This window comes from Drosophila nasuta, chromosome 2R, assembly GCF_023558535.2.
Source record: "Drosophila nasuta strain 15112-1781.00 chromosome 2R, ASM2355853v1, whole genome shotgun sequence".
Classification (NCBI taxonomy): Eukaryota; Metazoa; Arthropoda; class Insecta; order Diptera; family Drosophilidae; genus Drosophila; species Drosophila nasuta.
The window spans coordinates 23,858,852-23,881,052 of record NC_083456.1 but is presented as its reverse complement, the minus strand read 5'-3'; the positions used below and the strand labels follow the sequence as shown (position 1 = coordinate 23,881,052).

Here is a 22,201-nt window from a genome sequence, read left to right as displayed (position 1 = left end):
CTGTGTATTTGATTCGCGTCCAGATAAAAGTTTTCTAATAATGTGATTGAGCTTTTTTTTCCAAACCACCCAAGGGAATTAATTTAAATTTATAGTTATTTTTATTTGTATAGTTTATTTAATAATCAGATATAAAAACGTTACACATGATATTGGTTTTAACTCTTACATACTCTTCATTAATCGTAGTTAAACATTAATATACATATTTTAACTGATTTATCCAACACATACATTTTGCTATCATAAATCAGGTGCTTTTGTTAGACAATGCTTATCAATAGATACATATTTACATTAATATTAGAGGCAAGAATATTGTTCCAATAATTATATTTTAAGATCTATTCTTTATATACAAGTTCATCGGCTGATTGTTAATATCATGTAGATGATTTAACGTCAATATGGCAGTTATTATTTAAACATGTATTTATATTGTTTACATTAATATTTGTGCGGAAACTAAAGCGGAAAAGATTCTAGACTTTTAAACAATAAACATTGTAATAGGAATAGCATATAGAATGACTAACGTTAAGGTAACTGGTGTTTTATCTATATAGTATTCGGTTAAAATAAACAAAATCTGATCGAAAGTTGTTCATAATTCTAAAGTCTAATCATTTAAAATTATTATTTTGCGCTTGAATACTATTTGATTGTTTGATTGCCTTAGCTATATTGTATCTGCAAATTAGGGTTAAAATTATATTTATAATCGATCTAGATAGAGAGAATTAACTTATTAAAATGTAATTAAAAATGAATTTTGGCTAGGTTAAATCCTGGGCAAAATAACAATACATACTTATAAACATATATAGGAATCAAGTGGATATAGACCTCAGAATTAAAGAATCATTTTTGGTAGGTTGATAAAAATGAACTTGGATGGACAGAATGAATAGAAGATTAACAGATGGAATATTTACAATGAGAAATAATACTCAGCATACACCAACTATAATTGAATATATTTAATATTTTTTTTTGTATAAATTTGTTGGGATAAAACCCTTTGTTGTTACTATACCATAACTGATAAAAACTGCAATATTTGACAATCGTGAAGACATCTCAAGATGTATTCGGTGCATGAAAACTAATTGCAAGGACCTCAACAGGATCATGTCATACCTTATCTAAAGCGTATGTATTTATTTGTATTTAGATAGCAAATGTAATCGTATAACGAATTGTATTGCTTGAAGGTTAAACGAGCCTTAGAGGCTATCACATATATTGGTTAATTCAAAATGCTCGAGAATCCTTGATAGCATTATGAATACTGGGGGGACTCTCCACCTGAAGTGATCTTTTTTACGCGACTGACATCGTCGTAGGCAATCGAGAAAACGCTTTTCTTTTCGGCAATTGGATTGCGGCGTCCCATGCTATTCATGAGCGAATTCATCGCAATGCCCGAATCGTGATCATCCTCAAGTGTGGATGCATTCAATTGCTTCTGGACGTGCGATGTGGCATGACTTGCTCCTCCACCTCCATGATGATCGTCGACATTTAGATTGATTCTCGATTTGGTCACTTTGATTTCGTTCTCCTTGATGGGCGATGGTTTCGGCTTCTGTTTCTGCGATGAATGATCCTTATCCGCATACGTTGGGGTCTCCGGATACATATAGTGTGGCAATTTTGTGGGTGGCGCTGGCACTTCTGGCGCATTCTCACGCTCAAAGCGATGCTCAGAGTGCTGCAACAGCGGATGATTGGTGTCAGTCTCAATTTTGGGCTTATGCTGTTTGTTTAAGGCTCGATCCTCCTTAAGCATACGACTTCCCTTGGGCGGAGATCTTCGAGGTGCTGGTTCCGGCTTGAATTTACCCGCTTCCTCATATGGCGACGGATCTTCGGACTTGGCATTTGCTCGTGGCTTCGACACACGCTTCTCAACACCATTGACTTTCTTCTTGGACGATAGCTGCGACTTGGATGACTCTGTCGAGGTGCGACCACTGTTGGAAGGTTTCTTTTTACCATAATACCATTCCATATACTTGGGTACTTTGCCTGAGCTCGGTTCTTCGTGTGCAGCCAACTCCGTTTCGCTCTGATAATAGCGCTCATTGGAGGAGCGACGCTTCGAGCCAGACAACTCAGCTGGGTGACCATTTCTGCCATTATCTTCGACGGCGCTTTCGTATTTCGATATGGACAAACGACTATGTGGTGGCTCTGAGGATGTTTGCTTTCGGGACTCTTGGCTACGCCTCGAGCTGTCTCGACGTGACAGTCTTGGCTTGATTTCCGGCTCGATTTCGTGGCGTGTCTCTGACGGAGATCTTCTGCTGCTCTGCTTAGTTTGGTGGGATGTGCTGCGTTTCTGATGCAGCTCAGCTTCTCTTTCTGCATCTCTTACCTTTCTAGCATACGCCTCTGCTCGCTGAAGTGGATAACCTGTTGTGTGGCCATTTGTTCTAATCACAATCTCATCGTCGTCCGAGTCAATGGAGTATTCAGTCTCATTCTCATCGACTTCTCCATCAGAGTTGTTGTAATACTCTTGAACTGGGATGCTACGCGATCTATGCCGTCTCGGACTTCCAGCATCATCTAAAGAATCCGAGATTTCCATGAGTACTTCCCGACTCAGTGCTTCGGACTTATGCCTGTGATTTACAATATGTGGTTCCTTGTGTGAGATGCTTTCGTTTTTCCGACTCTCATCGCTCAGCTGCTTACGCAGAATGCTTGTCTTAGTCTCCCTTAAGGGTTTCTTAGGTGGAACACGCTTTTTCTCATAGACCTCTTCCTCCTCCTTAATCGGTGTTCTGATCTTTCGCTTCACATCCTCAACCATGACAATGCGCTTTCCCGGTCGTGTGCCCTCTCGTAGACGAGAACGTTTCTTGGGACGCCGTCGCTTGATCCAATAGACGCCCTCCGGACTGTTTGGTGGACTGAAGCGCACATATCTGTACTCATCCTCGGACATGGAGTCATCGTTCTCACTGCGCGCACGTCGTCGTGTCGAAGTTCCCACTTGTGCCTGTGAGCTCACGGAGGTCCTTTCCACGTAGCTCTCAGCTGGCTCCGTTTGAGTGCCGGCATCGCAGTCCGTCTGTGTGCCAATGGCCATCGATTGACCTGGAAGACTTTGTGTTTCTAAAACTAGCTCATGCTGGGTGTACCGCGACTCCAGCAACTCCTTCTCCATCAGTATCTGTCGCAAGAGTGCATTCTGCTGCTTCAACGAATTCTCCAGCTCCTGGGTAAGTGATTGATTCGATATGGCAGGCTGAAGTTGTGCGCCTCCTTCCGCTGCCTGCACGGACTGTGTGTGTATGACTTTCACCTCGGGTTCCGTTTGCGAGTAGACTATGCTATTTGGTCCCGATTTGCCAAAGGGAAACGTATCGCCTTTGAGTGTTGAGCCCTGTTGGATCTCATTTGGCATAGATTGAATGTATGTGGCCCCTGGCACAATGTGATAATGTTCGCGAATGATTTGCTTGCCATCTGGTTGTTCCTCAATGAAGCGTCGCATGAGTATTTCCTTGCCCGTGTTGTCGACCATCAACAGTTGTGGATGCGTGAGATCCGTGGATGTTTTCATCGGGACATTCACATAGATGTTATCTTCGTCCATGCCACCTGCGCCATTTTGCGTCTTGTCCCTGGTCATTAGCTGCAATATCTCAACATTTCCATCCTTAATGAACAGCTCTCGCTTATTCTTGAGACTATTGTGTGCAGTATTTAGATCGATGTCGCTGCCACGTTCAATTTCATGTCTACGCATCGAATCATCGTCGATTTGTCGAGTTTCCGTATCGTAATTCTTCATGCGAGTGTGCTCCAAATTTCGTTGGCCCTTGCCGCGGGTAAAGTTCTCTTTGATCTCAGCTAGGTGCTGATCATCTAATACATCTTCAATGTACACGTCACGATCGTTGATTAAATTAGTTCTAGAGTTATGGAAACTATGATGAGGCTCTTCTTTGGCAGTGCGGTTGTTTCTAAATGGATAAACATCATTAATAATTGATGTCTGATAAAAGAGATTTATCATTAGGCTCACTTGATGCGAACGCGTCGTTGCTGGTATTCGGCTGATTGGGTGCGCGTGTTATCGTTATCGATACCAGCGTGCTGCATCTCTAGGTTTTCGTCAGACTGTTCACGGCCATCCCGGAACTCCCAGCGTGTGGGCTTCGTTCGTGTATCGGATGGCTTCTCCGCTGACCATGCCTCTCTTCTTCCCATCCACTCTGCGACCTGTAACATTATTTTGGATTACAAAATAAATTCAAAGTCAAAAATAAAAAAAAAATTAAAGTACTTCCGCAACCAGTGTAAGTAGAAGTTAAGAGTTTGTATTAAAAAGGAAAATTAAAATGAAAAAGAAGAACATAAAACTAACGAAATTGCCATTAAGTGAGAGTGTGTGTTTTTTTTTTGTGAATATTGAATATTTCTCTAGATAATTTGAATTCTACGAGTGTAATTCGAAATTGTTCAAAATCTACCTGAACAGATTTTGTATGTTTTCCATTTGCCATTTCCCTATGCACTAGATGTACATCGTCTTCAGTTTTACTGATATTAACTATTCTTTTGCTACAAGAGAAGAATAAACGATTAAAGATGATATAAATGATGTTGTTTTTTTTTATTTTGTAGTTCATGATCATGATTAATGCTATGAAATTTCCTCGCTCCGTTGAGCTCTGTACTTAGTCTTTGGCACAATTCTAGAGAGCATCTCTTGAAAAGTTTTGAGCGGAGTTAGATTATAGTTACTGAAGATTAGATACGTTAGGTCATTTAGTTATCTTATCATAGACTCTCTTCATGCAGAGTTAGATGAATTGCAGCTGTGTCTAAGTATTTTCCTTTGGCATTTTTCGTATAGCTTCGATTAGCATTTTTCCCAAGACTAAGTTACCGAGTCAATAAGCAAGGGATGACAGTAAAGGATAGTCGAACAAATATTGCAAATCTACTATGAATGAAAGTCACTTACGTTGTTGCACCATACAGTGGACACCACGAACAGATGCAGCACAGCAAAAGGATCAGGATCGTTAGAGCAACCAATGTGGCCAATAGAATGAGCAACCAGAAGAGCACTTTATTCTCGGCCTTATACTGCGTCTGCAAGGGAGTGAGACTCTGTTAAAGCAAACACACTCTCATTAGTTCATTGGTTAATGGTTAGTTAGTTAAGGACTTACATCTGTCTCTGCCGTATCCTGTGGCATGATGGCATAGGAATTATTGTGCTGCGACAAACGCTGTTGAATCTGTGAGATGTCCACCACCGAGGAGCTGTCGTAGAGCACAGTTGCTGTCACCACGCTGCGTTCCTTGACATTAGGATTGCCATTGGGTATGTCCTTAGCACCCGCTTCCTCCGAAGTGAGTGGACGCATGTCGTGTATGAACACTTTGCCTCCCGTTATGGCCGAAAGTGTTTCTTCGGTCTTGCGTTTGTCTGGATTGAGTCCGGGTACTACAAAGGTCACTGTGCGCTTACGACTCTCTGGCGGATAAATGCGTATCATGGTGGTGGAGAAGCGCACAGGAACGCCCAGATCATAAGCTCTCGCCGTCAGTATGAATACATCGTCTTCGCCCTCGGCTACAGCTCGTCTTCTGCGCTGGCTAACTTGCTTCTTGGAACGCAGCTTGATCTTCTCGCGCACTGTCAACTCGCCTGACACTTTGTCCAATACGAAATTGTTCTCGTAGTTGCCATTGATGATCTCGTAGCGCACCACATTGTTCGGAGCTGTGGCATCCTTGTCGGTGGCATGAATAAACGCATTCGTTGTGAAGCTCTGCAGATCGGTGGCCAGTATAAACTCATACAGATCCTTATCGAAAACAGGCACCTCATCATTCACATCAATTAGCTTGATAATGAGCGGCACTTGAGCGCGATTCCCATTGCCATCCATGTCCCGAGCCTCCACATACAAATGATATTCGGGCATCACTTCGCGATCGAAGCCGTGACTGTTTGTCGACACCGTGATGCTGCCGTCCTCGGCATTCAGATTCAGCGAGGTGTTCAGGTAACCCAAGATGGCAGTGTAACGCACTTTGCCACCCAGACCCGAATCCAAGTCACTGGCATGCACCTGAACCACCTTTGTGCCCACCGTCATGTTCTCGGGCAAATCGACCGTATAGGCTGGCTGATCAAACACCGGTGTGTTGTCATTCACATCGTTGATGTAGACGGTGACATTGACGATGGCCGACAGGTTCGTTGCGGGTCCCAGCTCCTGGGCAAGCACATTGAACTGCACCGAATGCCGCTGCTCGTAGTCCAACCACGAGTTGTCGCGCACTCGTATGAGGAACGAGGCACTGCGTTCCGCCACATTGGGGGTAATCTCGAATGTGCCATTATTGTTGAGCAGTGTCAGCGAGAAGACGCCATTTTTGCCGGTATCATCGTCATACACTCGCGGCACATATGGATCGATGAACGTCAGCGCTGTGCCCTGAGGTGCATTCTCGTCCACCCTCGAGACGTAGCTGCATGATGGGAAGACAACAGCAGAAGAAAAAAAAAAAAAAAAAAACGAAAAGAAAAGAAGGAACAAATCGTGAGCGAGTTATTAGCATCGAGCGAAGAACTATGTAAATGCTGTAAAAGCACACGACGGAGACTTCAGACTTCTTCCACTTCGACTTCAACTTCAACTTGAGCTATTCAACTGTAAAGGTATTTTCAAGTTTTAGGTGGAATTTCGCCTAGACGAGCCTGGGCATAAATTGATATAGTCTGCGAGACGATGTTGTGGTAATCTTATCAACCTCATTGTGAGCTGCTTCAACTTTATGCTAATGGATGTGGTGGCTGCAAGGAAATGTGGTTTCTCATGCACAATGTTTTTCGTTTGTGGGATTTTGAGGTAAGACCATCAAATTGCAATAGAGATGTAAAGTTGGGAATGCGAAAAAAGCGAGGCGAGGCGAGTGAACCTATAAAGTATTTATAGACATCCTGATTGCTAGCATATCGATTATTTCCTCATCGTAGGGTAACTGCTAGTCGATCACCATATCGTGTGCTTTGTGTGTTGTAATTTTTACATATTTGATTGTACTGTACTTACTGATCGTTCTCGAAGTAAGGCGGCGAATTGGTACGTTCCGGCAGAAAGAACGCCAATTGCACTGTGGATGCCATCGCTGGAGGTTCGTCACGACCAACCTTAACTTCTTCCGCAATTACGGTGAGCAGGACGGGATCGCCCACATGCGTTATGGCCGCAATATCTTCGAGTGGTCGCATCAGAAAAATCTCACCTGCAATTGTGCAAAAAAAAAAGGATTAGCAATTAAATTATGTTTAATTAAAATTCTTTAGCTAGCGATTAAGTGCAATAAAATAATAACATAATAAAAGTTGGCAGTAAATTGCAGTAAATTTTTCTCCATTGTTTAACACGTCTTTCCCGCAGCTAATTGTATTAATATATATTTTGTTTTTGTTTTTTGTGCTTTTCCATTCAGTACTGTCCCTCGATAATAACCATTATTATAAGCGGCAGTAGTAAAATAAGAAAAAAAAAAAAAAAGCGTCGCTGCAGTCAGCCATGGGAACAATTGCACTGCAGTTGGCCAAAGTAAAGCAACGGCAGCAAAAAGAGATTGCTCTCATGGCAATAGACTAGGCCGACGCTGCTGTTGCCGCTTTTAGCCAAGTTATGTACAAGATAATGCTACCATTTCACTTTTTGCTCGGCATTGCCGGATCACTTGGCCCACAGACAAAGGAAACAGAAAGTAATCAGCCAATGGGCTGAGAACATTTTAATGCAACTTTTTTCATTTTTTATATTTTTTTGTTGCTACGCTCCCTGCATGTAAATTGATGTCATTTACATTAAAATATTTCATATGCCCTGCGAAGAGAGTACGAGTCGAGTACACATGTATAATTAGCTCAAAGACTGTGTAGATCATAATCGAACGACTGTAATCCCCCAGCATCTACAGGGAAAGAGAGGGAGAGAGAATGAGAAAGAGAGATAGACACATGCACAGCATGTTCATGAAATTCTTGTAGCTTGGCCGAAAAGAGTTGGCACGAAATTTTGTTGCCGATGCTGCTGCTGCTGTTGTTGTTGCTGTTGGTGCTGCCTCATCTTGAACGAGGCAAACAAAAGGCAGACAGACAGACAGACACGAAGAGTCTGCCAAGAGACAGACAGAGTCGGAGATCGAGACAGAGACTAAGACCATAGCCAGAGAGTCATTGCCATCAAGCGCTGGCAGTGAACCAGACGAGCACGAAACAAGGAAGCTGAAGCGCAATCATTGCAACAGTTTGGTTGCAGGTAAATGCGAAGTGGAAGGGGAAGGGCAAAGACTCATTGCATGAAGCCTAGAGCCAAATTGCAGTACCAGAACTTGGTCACAGCACAAAGCGTACACACGTACGGGCATCAACGCTGTCGCAGCCGAGGATGAGGACGAGACAGAGAGGAAGTGGCAGAAGATGAGCTTGCTTGGGTTGGCTATCTAACGAGTCTAACGACAGACCGGATTGGAGCTGGTCCGTTCGATTGCTGTTAAGGCTGTTCTTTTGCTGGTAGTTATGTTAATATGTATCTCTCTCAGATGTTGTTGCAATGTTGAATGCCTGCTGTACCCTGTAGGCGAAGCAATGCGAGGTATGCATGACTAACTGCTGGTAGAAAGTATTTGCATAACTAGAAATACTTTTTGCAGCTAACAAATTACATATTTTGAATAGTATAAAATGTGACTTAACCAAAAGATTTAAAAGATTTCTCAAAACTTGCACTCACCACTCGTATCGTTGATATCGAAAAAAGACGTAAACGGATTATTCTCCGATACCAGACCATAACGCACCTCCCGCGGATTGCCCTTGTCGCCATCCTCTGCATGAACTTGCAATATCTGCGAATGGCAATAAAACGCATACAAAGTAGCATAAATAAATATGGTTTGGTTTTTTTTTGTTTATGGTTTTTATCTTGGGTGCTGCATCTTAATTACTTTGTCGCCGGGCAGTATACCGGGTGGCAGCTTTGTAACCGGTGGGGCCAGTGTGAAGACCGGCGGTTGATCTTGTACATCTTGGACAATGACAACAATTTCCATGCCAGCAATATTGCGGCCATCCTGTCCAGGTTCGGCATATGCATCCTAAAGTTTACGACCAACAACAACAACGAGAAGAAAAAGAAGAAGAAGTCGAAACATTTCGCATTACACATCACGACTATTCAAATGCAACCAGTTATAGACATAGACGTACATTAGCCAGTATTGTTAGGTGGTACATGGCTTGTTTCTCAAAATCCAAAGGACCCAACAGGAACACAGTGCCTTCTGTCGTCTCCGCCGATACGATCTTTTGTCTTATGGCAAATAAAGGAGAACCCTACAAATAAATATATAGCATATTTTTAATTGTACATGTTAGCAAGTAAAATGATTATAATCATGTAATAATACTTACCCATAGCTCGAGGTAGACTGGTTTTTGATAAAGCGGATTCTTGCGTGCGATTACATAGTCGAGTTCGGTGCCTCGCTTTGCATCCTTGAAAGAGTCATGAAACGAAAATGTTTGTCAAGGTTAAGCTTTTGCAGAAATTAGTTTAATTTAGGAGGCATTGCGTGGGTCAAGAAATTCCATTGAAACAAATCAATAGTTATGTAATATGTTGTATTTAGTGATATGCTTCAAACTAAGTCAAAGTAAGTTGAATAAATATTTTTCAAAATATATTTTTGTGAGCATTGCCTTTATCTCTTGTTAAGAGGTTTTAGGTAAATTGTGCGGGTCAAGAAATTTATATAAAATAAATCAATAATTATGTAAAATATTGCATTTTACAACAGGTTTCTAAATAAGCTAAAGTTATTATTATTTTATTGAAATAACGAATAGAATTACTTAGTAAAATGAGATGAGTCATAGCGGCTAAGGCTTATTTTGATAATTCTTTTTTAAATTGTATTTTTCCTATAATTAACTCAATCATGATCTAATTTTCGCTTTGAGGTTTTACATTCTTGAAACTTATCTGTTTAGGAATAAAATGCCAAGTTAGTCTGTATTCTTTTTTTATATTTCAAAACACATTTTAAACACGTTTATTTTGTATTAATCTCAATAACGTTTTGTAATTATAAAATTAATCTTTGCTTACCAAAACTCAATCTTAAAATGATTGCATATTTATTTCGATTAGTTCTGAGTATCAATCAAGTTTAGTTCACTTGGTCGGACTTCTCTTTAACATTAAATTAAATCGAATTATGATTGCAATCATTGAGCTAAGCAATTTTATTACACATACGTTTGCATTAACTATGCGCCGGGTCAAACTGATTGTCCATCAAATGCTATCTTATTATGATTAGATCTTGGTGTCTATTAACTAAGAGTCGGGTCAGATGTTGTATCGAGTAGAACCTATCATAGCATATTATGATTATATTGATTTCGATCGGTATTTAAGTATTCTTAAAGCGCATACCAAGCGAAAACCGTGAGCGTGCCTAAGCAATTCTATTTCCCTTGTGCAGAGAGTATGGTATTTATTTTTTGCTTGGATTCCTTTTCGGATGGGTTAGCATTGGAAGGCATTCTGTACTCACCTCGGGTATCATAATGATGCCGGGCTTGTGTGGAAAGATGAGGTCATGGGGTGTTGTGAAATTGGTTGCCGTAATTGAACACAATTGCGTGGCTATGCCACCATTTGTGTCCTTCACTGAGACCTGGAAGTCATAGTAGCGGCCGGGCTCGAGGCGACGCTGGAGCACAACATTTGCCTGACAGACCGAATTGTACTTGGTGCATGGAAGCGATTCCACCTTGACGGTGGATGACGATGCATCGCCCATAAACTCAAAGGTCAGTGGATAGTCGAACTCCTCGTCAGTTGCACGCAATCTATAGATTACAGAGCCGACCTGTGCGTCTGCCGGCACAAGTACGAGCCGCATGCGCGTGGATGGGTCGAATTTGGGATCCACACCGTGAACGTGATGTAGACACAGAATTCCAATTAGGAGGCTGATTGTCAGCAATCGATAGGCGGTCATTGCGCTCAGCCATCGGCCAAACTGCAAACTTGGCCAACACTGATGTCGATGTGGTTGTTGTTGTTTCTGTTGCTGTTGCAGAGGCTGCTGTTGCTGTTGTTGCTGCTGCTGTTCCTGTAACTGAAGCTGATGCTGGTGCTGGGAGGTAGGTGGTTGATAATAGTAGCATTCCTTCTGGCCTCGCTCACAACTTGCATCCAAAGTCGTGGTCGTTGAGCCATTGCCGGTTCTCAGGCGGCATTGCGGCACATGTGTTAGGTTGTGACTTTTGCTGCGGAAATTGTTGTTGCTGCTGTTGCTGTTGCTACTGCTGGAAGCCATTGCTGCAATTAAAGACCAGAGCAGATATATAGTATTGTATTTAAGTATTACAAATGTATGCGAGAAGAAAACATCACGTAGATGAATAAACTGCACAATAATCGCACTCATTATTGACCTTGCAAGGCAGCTGAGAGAAGTTAAGAGAGAGAGAGAGAGAGAGAGAGAGAGAGAGAGATCTCAATCTTTTAAATGTTATATGCAGCGTAATCTCATATAATTCATTTAATTAGTTTCGATTTAAGCAAATGTGCAATTGCAATGTGCAATGTGCAAAATGAGTGTGAGTGTGTTTATGACCGTGCCTTAAAATTAAACCTTATTAAACTGTTGAGCAATGCTTTTCAGTCTATCCGTCTGTGAACCATGTAGGCAAGTCGTCGAAAAACTTAACCGAATCATAATTGTGTTTTTGTTACCTAAGACAAATATGAAAACTTGTTGTTACCCCTCGCCTAGATTGTTGCAGCTGAAGTTGTTGCAGTTGCTATTGGAGTTTAAAGTTGGAGCTGAAGTTTGGGTTGGTCAACGCTTTAACCACAAAACCCACAATAAAGTGAGTCGCGCTTTGCTCAGCTGCTCAGCTTCCCCTTGGCGGCTGCATTTTGAATTTTCATTTTTCATTCGCTGTTCGTTGTTGCTGTTGCTGTTGTTTTCCGTTTTCATTTTTCATTTTCTATTTCATGCTGTGTGCGCTCCGCTTCGCTTTGAAATGGAGTGCTGTCCCCATATTTAATAAGCGTACCCCTCACATTGCACTTTCATTTTCTCAGCGACGTAACAGCAAGCAGCAGAAAAAAAGATGCAACGAAACCGCATTTAGCCCCGACCGACGACTAAATTAAAGTATAACATTTTAATACCTATTTAAGTCGCTTGTCGAACTGCTTAAGTTTTAGTTCGGAACAGTAATATATTGGTAATTAAGAGATCGCCGATAAATTCAATTTGTTCCCACTAAAAATGCGGTGGCCATGACGTCAGCTTAGCACAGTGGGAAAGTTGCAGAGAAAATATGTAAATAAAATATATATAACATGTCAAATTAAAGCAAGCGAAAGTAAATGAATACTTCATTAATATTTGTCGAATATGTTTTGCCACTCAAAATGGTTTAATTAGTTTGGCAAATAAGTGCAAATTTTTAGCAATTCCATTTGAGCTTATATTGACAAACATTTCGTTCTACTTGCAATAAATTCGGTTTCTTAACGACTTCCTTATGTGTGCATTATTCAAATGGCTGCCATTATTTGTCCCACTGTGCGGGAGAGAGAAACAGAAACCATGAACGAAACGACATGGTCACTAAGACAAATCGATTTGGACAAAGTTCAACATAAATTTGTTGAATTTCGTAAGCTGGATCAACCACGAAATACATATGCATGTGCTCTACTACCCAAAAATAAAAACAAACAACAACAACATTCATGTGAGATCACATTGAATGCCTTTTCTTTAATGCTCAATGGGATACCGCAAAACTAATTCAATGTGCAACTCATTGAAGATCATTTGCTACTCAAAAGAGATACCGAGAGTACGAGATCGAGATCGAGTGCTTTCTTTTCATCTTTGTTGATGTGTAGGCTCGCTACAATTAGAGATAACGCTAGACAATAGCTGGTAATTATATATTAAAGTAATTCGGCATTTGCTTCAAAAACTTGATTTTGAAATTGTAATTGTAAATGTGCCACTAAAGACATCTGAGGATATTCACATAATCGATTGACCTTGTTGCGCTGGGGAATAGTTTACGTTGCGATCGAGCAATGTAAAACCCGATTGACCAACTTGATGATTGGACAATCATTAATTCTGAAAGAGTACCAACACACACACATTTTACGCAACTGGTGGAGAGAACATTAAAGTGGTCACGTATTTTGTGGTCTGCCTAAACGCGAAATACATTTTTTTATTTTGTTCTTTTGTGCTTAAACGTTGAATCATGTGCGACAATTACGAGCGGTACTTTAGACGCATTTCAGAGAGAGAAATGTTCTTCTTTGTTGATCTAGTTTTTGCAGCGGTGAATTCTTGGCTGGCAAACAGCGGTGTAAAGAAGATGGCCATGAAGTTGACAAAACGTAGCGCAAGTGGAATTATTTTTTAAATAGCATTTAAACGTTTCCGAGACAACAACAACAACAGCAACAACAAATTGCTGAGTGCAAAGATATGACGAATTTATATTTATGCGAGTTGCAAATACAATGAAGTCGAGGAGGGTTTGTTCTAGTCTACTGCTAATCTGTAGTTCTTTGTAGTTAGCTGACATAGTTGTTCACATGACAAATGACATGAAACGGTATTAGCAATGGTAATGAAATGCCTTTCGAGCCCGTTAGATGGAAGGCCTAAGAAACAGCAAACAGTGAACAGCAAACGGCAAGCGGACGGGCCAACGGTCAGGGACAGCTATGGCAAGTAGTATTATTTATTCCACTGTAATACACTTTTTATGCTAATTATGCTGAAATGTCTTCGAGCGTTGCGTAACTGGAATAGTTCCGAAGGCCCTCCGGTGAGTATGGGAATGGTTTTGGGGGGATGGCACATGAGCTAGAAGATTTATAATGATTATCGTATTTATTGCTTATACGCCCCTGTGCACAGTAGTCGAAGTCCAAGTCGAAGTCAAAGTCAGGCGAATTGCAATTTTTTGTTTTTTATTTTTTTTTTTGGTTTGTCGACTTTTGGCTTAGGCAATTGGCCCTCAACGCGAGCGCGTTGGCAATTGAATACAGCCAAGTCTAACTGCTGCTGTGGCTGCATCTGCATCTGTGTGTGTGTCAGTGTGTGTGTTGCATGCAACGAACTCGAACTTATTGGAAATCCGGTTTCGCAGCGACCGTCTGGCAGGCAGTAGATGCTAGTTGCACATTTGCGAATATATTTCCAGTTTGGCGCAGCTGCATCGTGTCCTTAGCTCTAGCTCTAGCTCTAGCTCACAGCAATAGCAACAGCAACAGCATCGCTCCAAAGCGAATGACCAGTTATGTCAGTCGAGTGGAGTCGCGTCTATAGGCGAGGCGAGGCAAAGCGACAAGGCGATCGAATCCGATGTGATCCGAGGCAAAACTCTAGCCAGCCGCTCAGCCACCCTCACACCCTCGCAATTGGCGCTGCGTCGTTTGAATTTACGGCCAAGTATGTTGCAATATTATGTTTTGCCCGCATTTGGCTTAGACAGGCTCCACTATTAGATACATGCGAAGCAGTTCGAATGTGTTTCTCTCTGTGTGTGTGTGTGTGTGTGAGTCTGAGACGCCAGCCGCAGCCTGTGAGTCTCAATCCCAGTTGCAGTTTGGAGTCTCAGTCTCGTTCCCAGTTCAGTGCAGCTCCCTGTCTGCGCTGGCGTTCACTGGTTTTTAAGACCGCACCATTATTGCGCAACAATTGTAGCACACAATATTTGTGCCATTTGGTTAAATTTCTCTTAACACACATACGACGACCAGACTGTTGCCTGCCTGCCTGGTTGCCTGCTTCGAGCTTTGGCCATCTGATGCGGTCTATTTTGTGGTCTACTTGTGCAGTAGCTGCGATGCTGCCCCTGTTGAGATTCGTTGACTGTGCTGAGATTTTTTTCGGTCAGTCCTTAAATTGTATTTTCCCAAAGCCTCGTTGATTGACATCGTGAATTCATTAGCAGATGGAGACCTCAATGATATACCACATATACAGTCTTCTCTATCTTTCTTCGGTTGCATTTTGTCGTTTAGCTAATAATTATTCCCACTGGAGTTGAGTGGCTTAATTAGCATATTGTTTTGTAACTTCAAAATCAAAATAGACTTGTTAGGCTAATTACTGCAATAGCCTTGGCGAACTTAAACAACGCGGATCTATAAAACAAAATGTGTTAGCTGTAAAATATACTTAAGAGCTGGCTAGATACTCTAGAATAGAATGGAATTAATTAAGGCGCTTGTATAAATAAATGTTCGACTTTGATGAAGGGTTCTGCTTAGCACATTAGCAAAGTGACTTTTGATATTTCTTAGACAACACAGCTTGGGCTAAATTAATGTTAGACAATGTTCTAACAAGATCGTATACTTAATATCACAGAGTTTATCGCTAAAACTGTTTAGATAATAAGAATTAAATTTATCGCCTACTAAGAATTGCTTTCAAATCTTAGTTTTACTAAATGCTTATCTTTAGTAATCACTTTCGTTCTAAACTTTAATCTATGCACGACTTTTGCTAAATTATAAATCAGTTTATAGTTGGGCTAATCTTTGCTTTTGGCATGTTCGCTGCATTCGTCACACATGGATGAAGGGTATTTAGAGTTCGACCCGATCGTGTGGCCCCTGTGCCAGAGATACGATTAATGTCCTTCCTTGTTGCTCATAGTTTGCAGCAGTCTGGTCTCGCCGCGCCAAAAAATCGTGAGTTCAGTCTGAAGCAAAACAAGATTTTGGGCGTTGTTCAATTTTTGGGCTGACTTCGCGGTCGCTGTTTGCTGCATGCGGAAAATGCAGCAGCAGCCGCCGCGGTTGCTGCTGCAGCCACAGCATTCGTGAGACGTGCAACTTTTGTCTCTTTTTGGGGCTATGTTTTTCTTCTTTTTTTTTTGCCAACTTACCACAACTGGCAACAGGCAACTGGCTAGCTATTGCCTGCATTTCAACTAGAATGAAAATTTGTGTTGCAAATAAAGTTGAACCCGATGGCAAACTAATCTGCTTCACGACAATGGACCAGGCAGCCAGTCAGCTCAGTTCAGTCGGGCTCAGCTCAGCTCAACTCAGCTCGGCTCGGCTCTATGCCTTGCAGCCAGGTAAGCAAGTGAGGCAGTCAGCTAGCGATGCAGACTCGTAATCAACTTTTATTTGGAGCCCCACTCGTACTTGGCTGCCCCTCTCCCCCGTCTCCCCTTTGGGTGCATGCCTCTCTCGGTCCCGTGATATGACCGTCCTTCAGCCATTGCTAGATGCCTGTCTGTGCTTTTCCTGCCTTCACTGCGCCAACTAAGTATTGCAGGGGATTGTTGGGCGCTGTCCGTCTTTGCATTTGTTGCTATTTTATTTTTGTTTTTCTTTTTTTTTCGACTATCCGACTTTCAGTGCGTCTGGGCAGCTTTATATCTGTGTATCTGTGACTGTCTACTACTATACGTGTCTGTTTGTATATATCTGCATATTTATGTATATATGTATGCACACACATACTCGTATATGAACATTTTATTGCCGCAGCTGCGGGTGTGTTTTGGGTGCGCCTTTTTGCGCTCTAAATGGGCGCATAAACAAGTTAAGTTAGAATGCTTTCTGGCCAAGAGTTACCCTGTAGCTAACCAAACCGATCGAAGGTACCCCAATTCCATTATAAATATGAAGTGTTTATGCATTCGCGTGTTGTACTCGTACTCAAAAAAAATACAAGAAAATAAAAGAGTTTATGTTATTTCCTCACAATTTATTCGGTGTCCCTAGCGTTTATGCTAAGCGTTCCCAGCGGGTGTTCATCCGCCCTGGATATATGATACCGATAATGTATTCTATTTGTCAGACAACTCAGCTACTATTCGAATTTGTGCTTACGAGTATTGTTGTATATTTTACAGGGTATGTGCAGAGCTAATTTGCGTTTAATTTCAAGTGTTTTCGCATGCAAATGTCAAATGCACTCACGCAAAATTGCCAAGAATTTGTTATGAATTGGTTATTTCACATACTTTTAATTTAAATTTGCCAAATGAAGTAATTATTTGTATTGCAATTCAAATCATTTCAAAACGAGCAGAACAGAATAAATAACTTAATTTAATTTGACTTTTGTAGTATTTTATTTAGCATCTTATTCTGTATTTTAGATTTCTTAGAATTTATTTATTTATTACTACTAATACTATAATTTTTATAGTGTTTAATATTTTCACTAAGAATTCGTCTTATACAGTATTTTAAAAATATTTTTTAGTATTTATCTTCGTTTGTAGTATTTAATATGGCTCTCAGAATTTATTCGTCTTCTGCAGTATTTTTATTTTAGTATTTTTCAGAATGTCTTCTACAGTATTTTTAAATATTTAGTATTTTCCCATAATATTAGTATTTTTACCAAGAATGCGTCTTATATAGTATTTTTAAAATATTTTTTAGTTTTTATTTTTACTAAAATGTTTTTGACGTTTGTAGTACTTAATTTTTTTCTCAGAATTTATTCGTGTTCTGCAGTATTTTTATTTTAGTATTTTTCAGAATGTTTTGTCTTCTACAGTATTTTTAAATATTTAGTATTTTCCCATAATTTTAGTTTCTTGTAGTATTTTAATTTTTATAGTATTTAGTAATTTCCCCAAGAATTTATTCGTTCTCTGTAGAATATTTTAGTAATTCAGCATTTTATCGTCTTATTTTATTCGATTTCAGTAGCTCCGTTTCAATAAACATGAAATATGTGGTCATAAAATATGAGCATTTTGGCTTAAGCAGCGTTCAATTCAAATATATTATGAGAACGCATAGAACACGTGCCGCTGCGCTTAAATGAAAAGGGGACTTCGACCCTTTTCGCGTTGTGAACTTGATACCAATAAAAATGCACTTTATAAAGTGGCATACAATGTTGTATGCTGCCAAGCGCTGCACACTCGTATATTAATAGTTGGCTTTTCATGATGATGCAGCTGGGCTGGGCAGCTCCCACAGATTGTTAATCCCGAATCGAAGTGGAGGCAGATAAAATAATTTTCATTTTTCTTTTTCATTCTTTCTCTTTCTATATACAAGAAGTCGATGCGGTTCGCAGCACTTCGGTATTTATAATTAACAATGTTTTTCAGTGCAGTTGCTTTGGCTGTTGGCTTGGCCTGCAATTTACAGTCGATTGTAAATGAAGAGCACAAACAACAATGCACAAGATCTTCACGCTGGACTTCCGATACCCCAATACCCAATCCCAAAAAACTGAAATATCTAAAGCTGAGCCCAAGCTCAACGGGGGCTGGACCAGCGGCCAGGAAAGTCACTTGATTAGTTGCGGTGCCAACCGCCGACGTCGGCTTCATCATCACCGTCATGATAAGCATTAACAGACTTCAACATCTACGCCGTCATCGCCTGACTCTGAGACTGAGACTGAGACCGAGACTGTTGTGTCTGCTGTGTTGTGTTCTCCCCCTGCCATCTTTAGAGTTGTCTGTCTTTTTGGTCTATCATGCTGTTGCTATTGCTGTCGAGGTTCTTTTGGGTTCTACGATTCGTTGCTTGGCATCGGAGGTGGCATACGTAATGGGCTGCAGACCGCCGAGTTTTAATGAAATGCAGCAAAAATAAAAATGTAAATAAAAGCCTCACAAATGAACGCAATAACAACAACAACTACAGCAACAACGACATGCCACAAACAACAACAACTACGTCGACGACTACGACGACGACGAGGAGCGTTATAAAAAATGTGCGTGGGACTGCCAACGGCAATGACGATGCGTCCCAGCTTTGCCTGGTGCTGGGGACCTGGCCAAAAGTGAGTAGTGAGCAGCAAGCCAGCTGGATATGCCGCATGTGTATGTGTGTGTGTGTGTATTCATAGACTCATAGCCAGCGGGCAGCAGCATTTGGCCATGTTAAAAGAGACGCAATGGCCAGAGGCCGAGTACTCAAATTGAATCTCGACTTTATTGGTATCAGGTCTTGGCATGGTTATTGCAAGCATGAAAATAATTGGCTTAATTTATGTGTGCTTTTATCTTTAAGGAAATGCACTAAAATGCAAAGACTAGCGACTTAGACCCAGGAGTCTTAGATCTGAGTTGAAAAGCCAAGGCTGAGGCTCTTTAATTTATGTGCTTAATTAAAAAATGACATCGGCCAACAAGCCAACAAACCAACAAGCTAAGACCAGTTACATTATGATGCGTATTCTATCGTTCAAAACTTCAAGTGGTGACTTGCATGCGATTGCCTTACAGATAACATCAAGAATTTTGACGTACACATTAACTGCTGCATTGATGGTTCGATGGAATGCTCTCTTGATATATGTTTTATTTGCTTAAGATGGGAAAAATGTTTGAAAATGGCATTTATATGCGATTGACAGCAAATGCAAATTAAACAATAAATTTGTTGTACGTTTATGTAGAAAGTTTTGCAACTAAAGGAAAGCAAGAAAAATAATAAAAGTGATTTAGTTATTCCAGCCGTGTGGGCGGAAGTTCATTTGTATGCACGGGCAATGCCGGTTAAACCCAACTTATATATTTTTACATATATATTCGAGAGTATATAGAGGAAGGTCTATAACAATAACAATAACAATAACATGAAAAGCGCGTTTTCTGTTTCGCAAATTGCCAATTGCGGGGGAAGAAAAGGAACGGAATGGAACGGACGCAGCGAACAAAGAGTGTGACTGATGAATGCATAGGCGGCATAAGTGAGCATTCAAGACCCAAAGCGGGGACACGGAGGGGAGCGGAGGAATGCTGGACGAAGTTTTCAGTGCTGTGCAAAATCTATTTGCAGCCATGGTTAAGGGTTCGCCGCTGCGTCTGTCTGTCGCAATTACTCTCCTCAATAACGTAATAATTTATTTCCACTTCAGCCGACGACGTCGCGATGCCAAAGTCGAAGTCAAAGCCGATGCCGGAGTTGGAGTTGGAGACGCAGTCGCAGTTTTGGAGCCAGACCCAAAGTCACAGGCAGAGGCAGAGGCAGAGCGAATGCGACGCGCTGAGTTTTACCATGTCTAAGCTGGGCTGCTTGGACTGCCTTTTAGCCATATTGCCAAAGTGGCGACGATGATGACGATCTCGACCACGACAGCGACAAACAACAGCTATGGCGATGGCGACGTCAACAACATTGTGGGCGTCAGGCATTAATGATTGTCTTGATGTGAGTTTTGCGCTGTTATTGTTCTTCATTTAGCCTCTGCTTGTTCGTACTCGAAATTTTAATTTTCAACGTTCAGTTGAACGACACTTTTACGACCACAAAAAAAACAAAAACAAAACGGTTAAGCAATAGTCAGAGTATAAATGCCTAAAGGCCGAACGAGTTTCCATTACATGCGTTCGCGTTTGTTCCATTTTCTTACACGGCACACAAAACAGAAGACTTAGGCAACGAACGTGCGCAGCAATCCTGCTTTTTAATTAAGTTCAAGTAGAAGCTGAGATTCTGAGTCGCAGTGCAGAAGAAGTAGAAGTAGAAGTCGATGTCGAACTCTAGAGGCATTGTTTATCTACAAGTGGCGATCGAAATAGTGACTACAAACTATACATGCAGTAGCATAATTAGCCCTATTAGACGGTAGCCCCCATTCATTCTCAGAAAACTGGTCAGCCATTAGCCTCCGTGCCTCCGTCCGAGACAGTAGTATATACATCGATTAATAAATAAGTTATCGCCTCCGATGCTAGAGTTTAAGAGTGTGTAGTTGGCCAGCTAAATGTGAGTGAACACCTTTGGGGCTTATCTTTTGCTTATGACAACAAATTTGTTTCTTAGATCGTATTTGATTCCGAGTGTTGCATAAATCATTATCGAGTTCGACTCGCGTCGACTGGAGTGGAGTGGAGTGAAGTGATTGCACCCCTCTGCGGCGTTTCGAATTTTATAAATGAGGCGCTCTCAACAAGAAAGGCTGCCGCACTAGTGGCATGCTATAGCTACTCTTGTAGTTGTTATGATTGTTGTGGTTGTTGTTGTTTTTGTTACCGGTGCGTTGGAAACGGTTGTTGACTACTTAGGCGACGCGACGCAACGCGACGGTCCCAGGCCTGGTCTTGGACTTGGACTTACTTGGTGCTCTGTTCGCTTTGGCAACCAAAGCAAAGGCAAAAGCAAAACAAAATAAAATAACAAAATATTTTTGCAACACTCGCAACACGCATATGCTGGCTGCCTGGCTGTTGCCACAAAAAATACTCGTTGAGGAGTAATAGAGAAATACTCGGCAACAATTGTATAAATACTCGCAGCAACTTTGTAACTTTTTTTTTTTTCGTCGTCGTACATAAATTGTAAAATGCCGCGCAGCTGTCAGTTTTGGCACTGCGCCGTCTAAAGTGGGTCAGACAAGGTCGATTTCGAGTTGTTTTTGTTTACTTTAACTCGATGCACACACACACACACACACACTCACAGTTATTTGCAGTAGTTAGCTTAGTTATTTTATTTATTTTATTTGCAGCTTTGCTTTGCTGCTTGTCCAGCCGCCTATCAGGTTTTAGTATATATCCATCGTCTCTAAGCGCCGTTGCATAACCTACATAGATCAACTCGGTAATTTTAACTTTCAACTGCCATATGGCGCTATCGGTGTATAATTTTTTCTTTTTCTTTTTTTTGCCATGTGTGTGGGTTTCCACCGCTAAAATACTTAAATATAGACTTTCAAACGGTTCGTTTACTCAATGCTTTCATCAAAAAAATCACAGCTCATTTACGTGAAATTACCCAATTAAATAACCATTGACGAAATTATATTTTCCATGGAGTGTTTGTGGGATTAAATAATAGACTTTTAAATACTCGGTTTATCTAACTCTCTTCAATCAAAATCTAAGCAAAAAAACAGTAATAAAAAAATATTTCGTTTGCACAATGATTTTGATTGTTTAAAGAATCGTTTGCGAATGATTGCGCGAAATTCTTTATGAACAATTCCACTTTTCATTCTTGAAATTTAATTGAATTCCTGCACAATAGCAGAAAAAAAGTATTTGATTACAATCTACAAGAATTGTTTCATGTGAAAATTTGTTCTATATCATAAAAGATAAAAGAGAAAAGCAATCTTTCCCTTTTCGTAACTGGATACTCAAGCCCTT

At 40.9% G+C, this 22,201-nt stretch overlaps 1 protein-coding gene across 5 annotated transcripts in view; it reads right to left on the bottom strand.

Moving 5' to 3' along the window:
* Positions 1–105: 105 nt before the first annotated feature.
* LOC132784871 (cadherin-86C) overlaps positions 106–22,201 on the bottom strand; it is a 34,998-nt gene continuing 12,902 nt past the window's right edge. For 2 of the 5 annotated variants that reach the window (XM_060790760.1, XM_060790762.1), the window contains 11 exons: positions 10,624–11,396; positions 9,476–9,559; positions 9,272–9,397; positions 9,010–9,159; positions 8,796–8,910; positions 7,095–7,287; positions 5,199–6,510; positions 4,988–5,136; positions 4,491–4,581; positions 4,043–4,239; positions 106–3,980 (listed from right to left, as the gene is read on the bottom strand). In XM_060790760.1, the coding sequence (XP_060646743.1) occupies positions 1,283–3,980; positions 4,043–4,239; positions 4,491–4,581; positions 4,988–5,136; positions 5,199–6,510; positions 7,095–7,287; positions 8,796–8,910; positions 9,010–9,159; positions 9,272–9,397; positions 9,476–9,559; positions 10,624–11,396 (5,888 nt within the window). In that variant the 3' untranslated portion in view covers positions 106–1,282. The remainder of the gene's footprint in view (positions 3,981–4,042; positions 4,240–4,490; positions 4,582–4,987; positions 5,137–5,198; positions 6,511–7,094; positions 7,288–8,795; positions 8,911–9,009; positions 9,160–9,271; positions 9,398–9,475; positions 9,560–10,623; positions 11,397–22,201) is intronic. The other 3 variants (XM_060790761.1, XR_009632289.1, XR_009632290.1) reach the window with 3 other exon arrangements.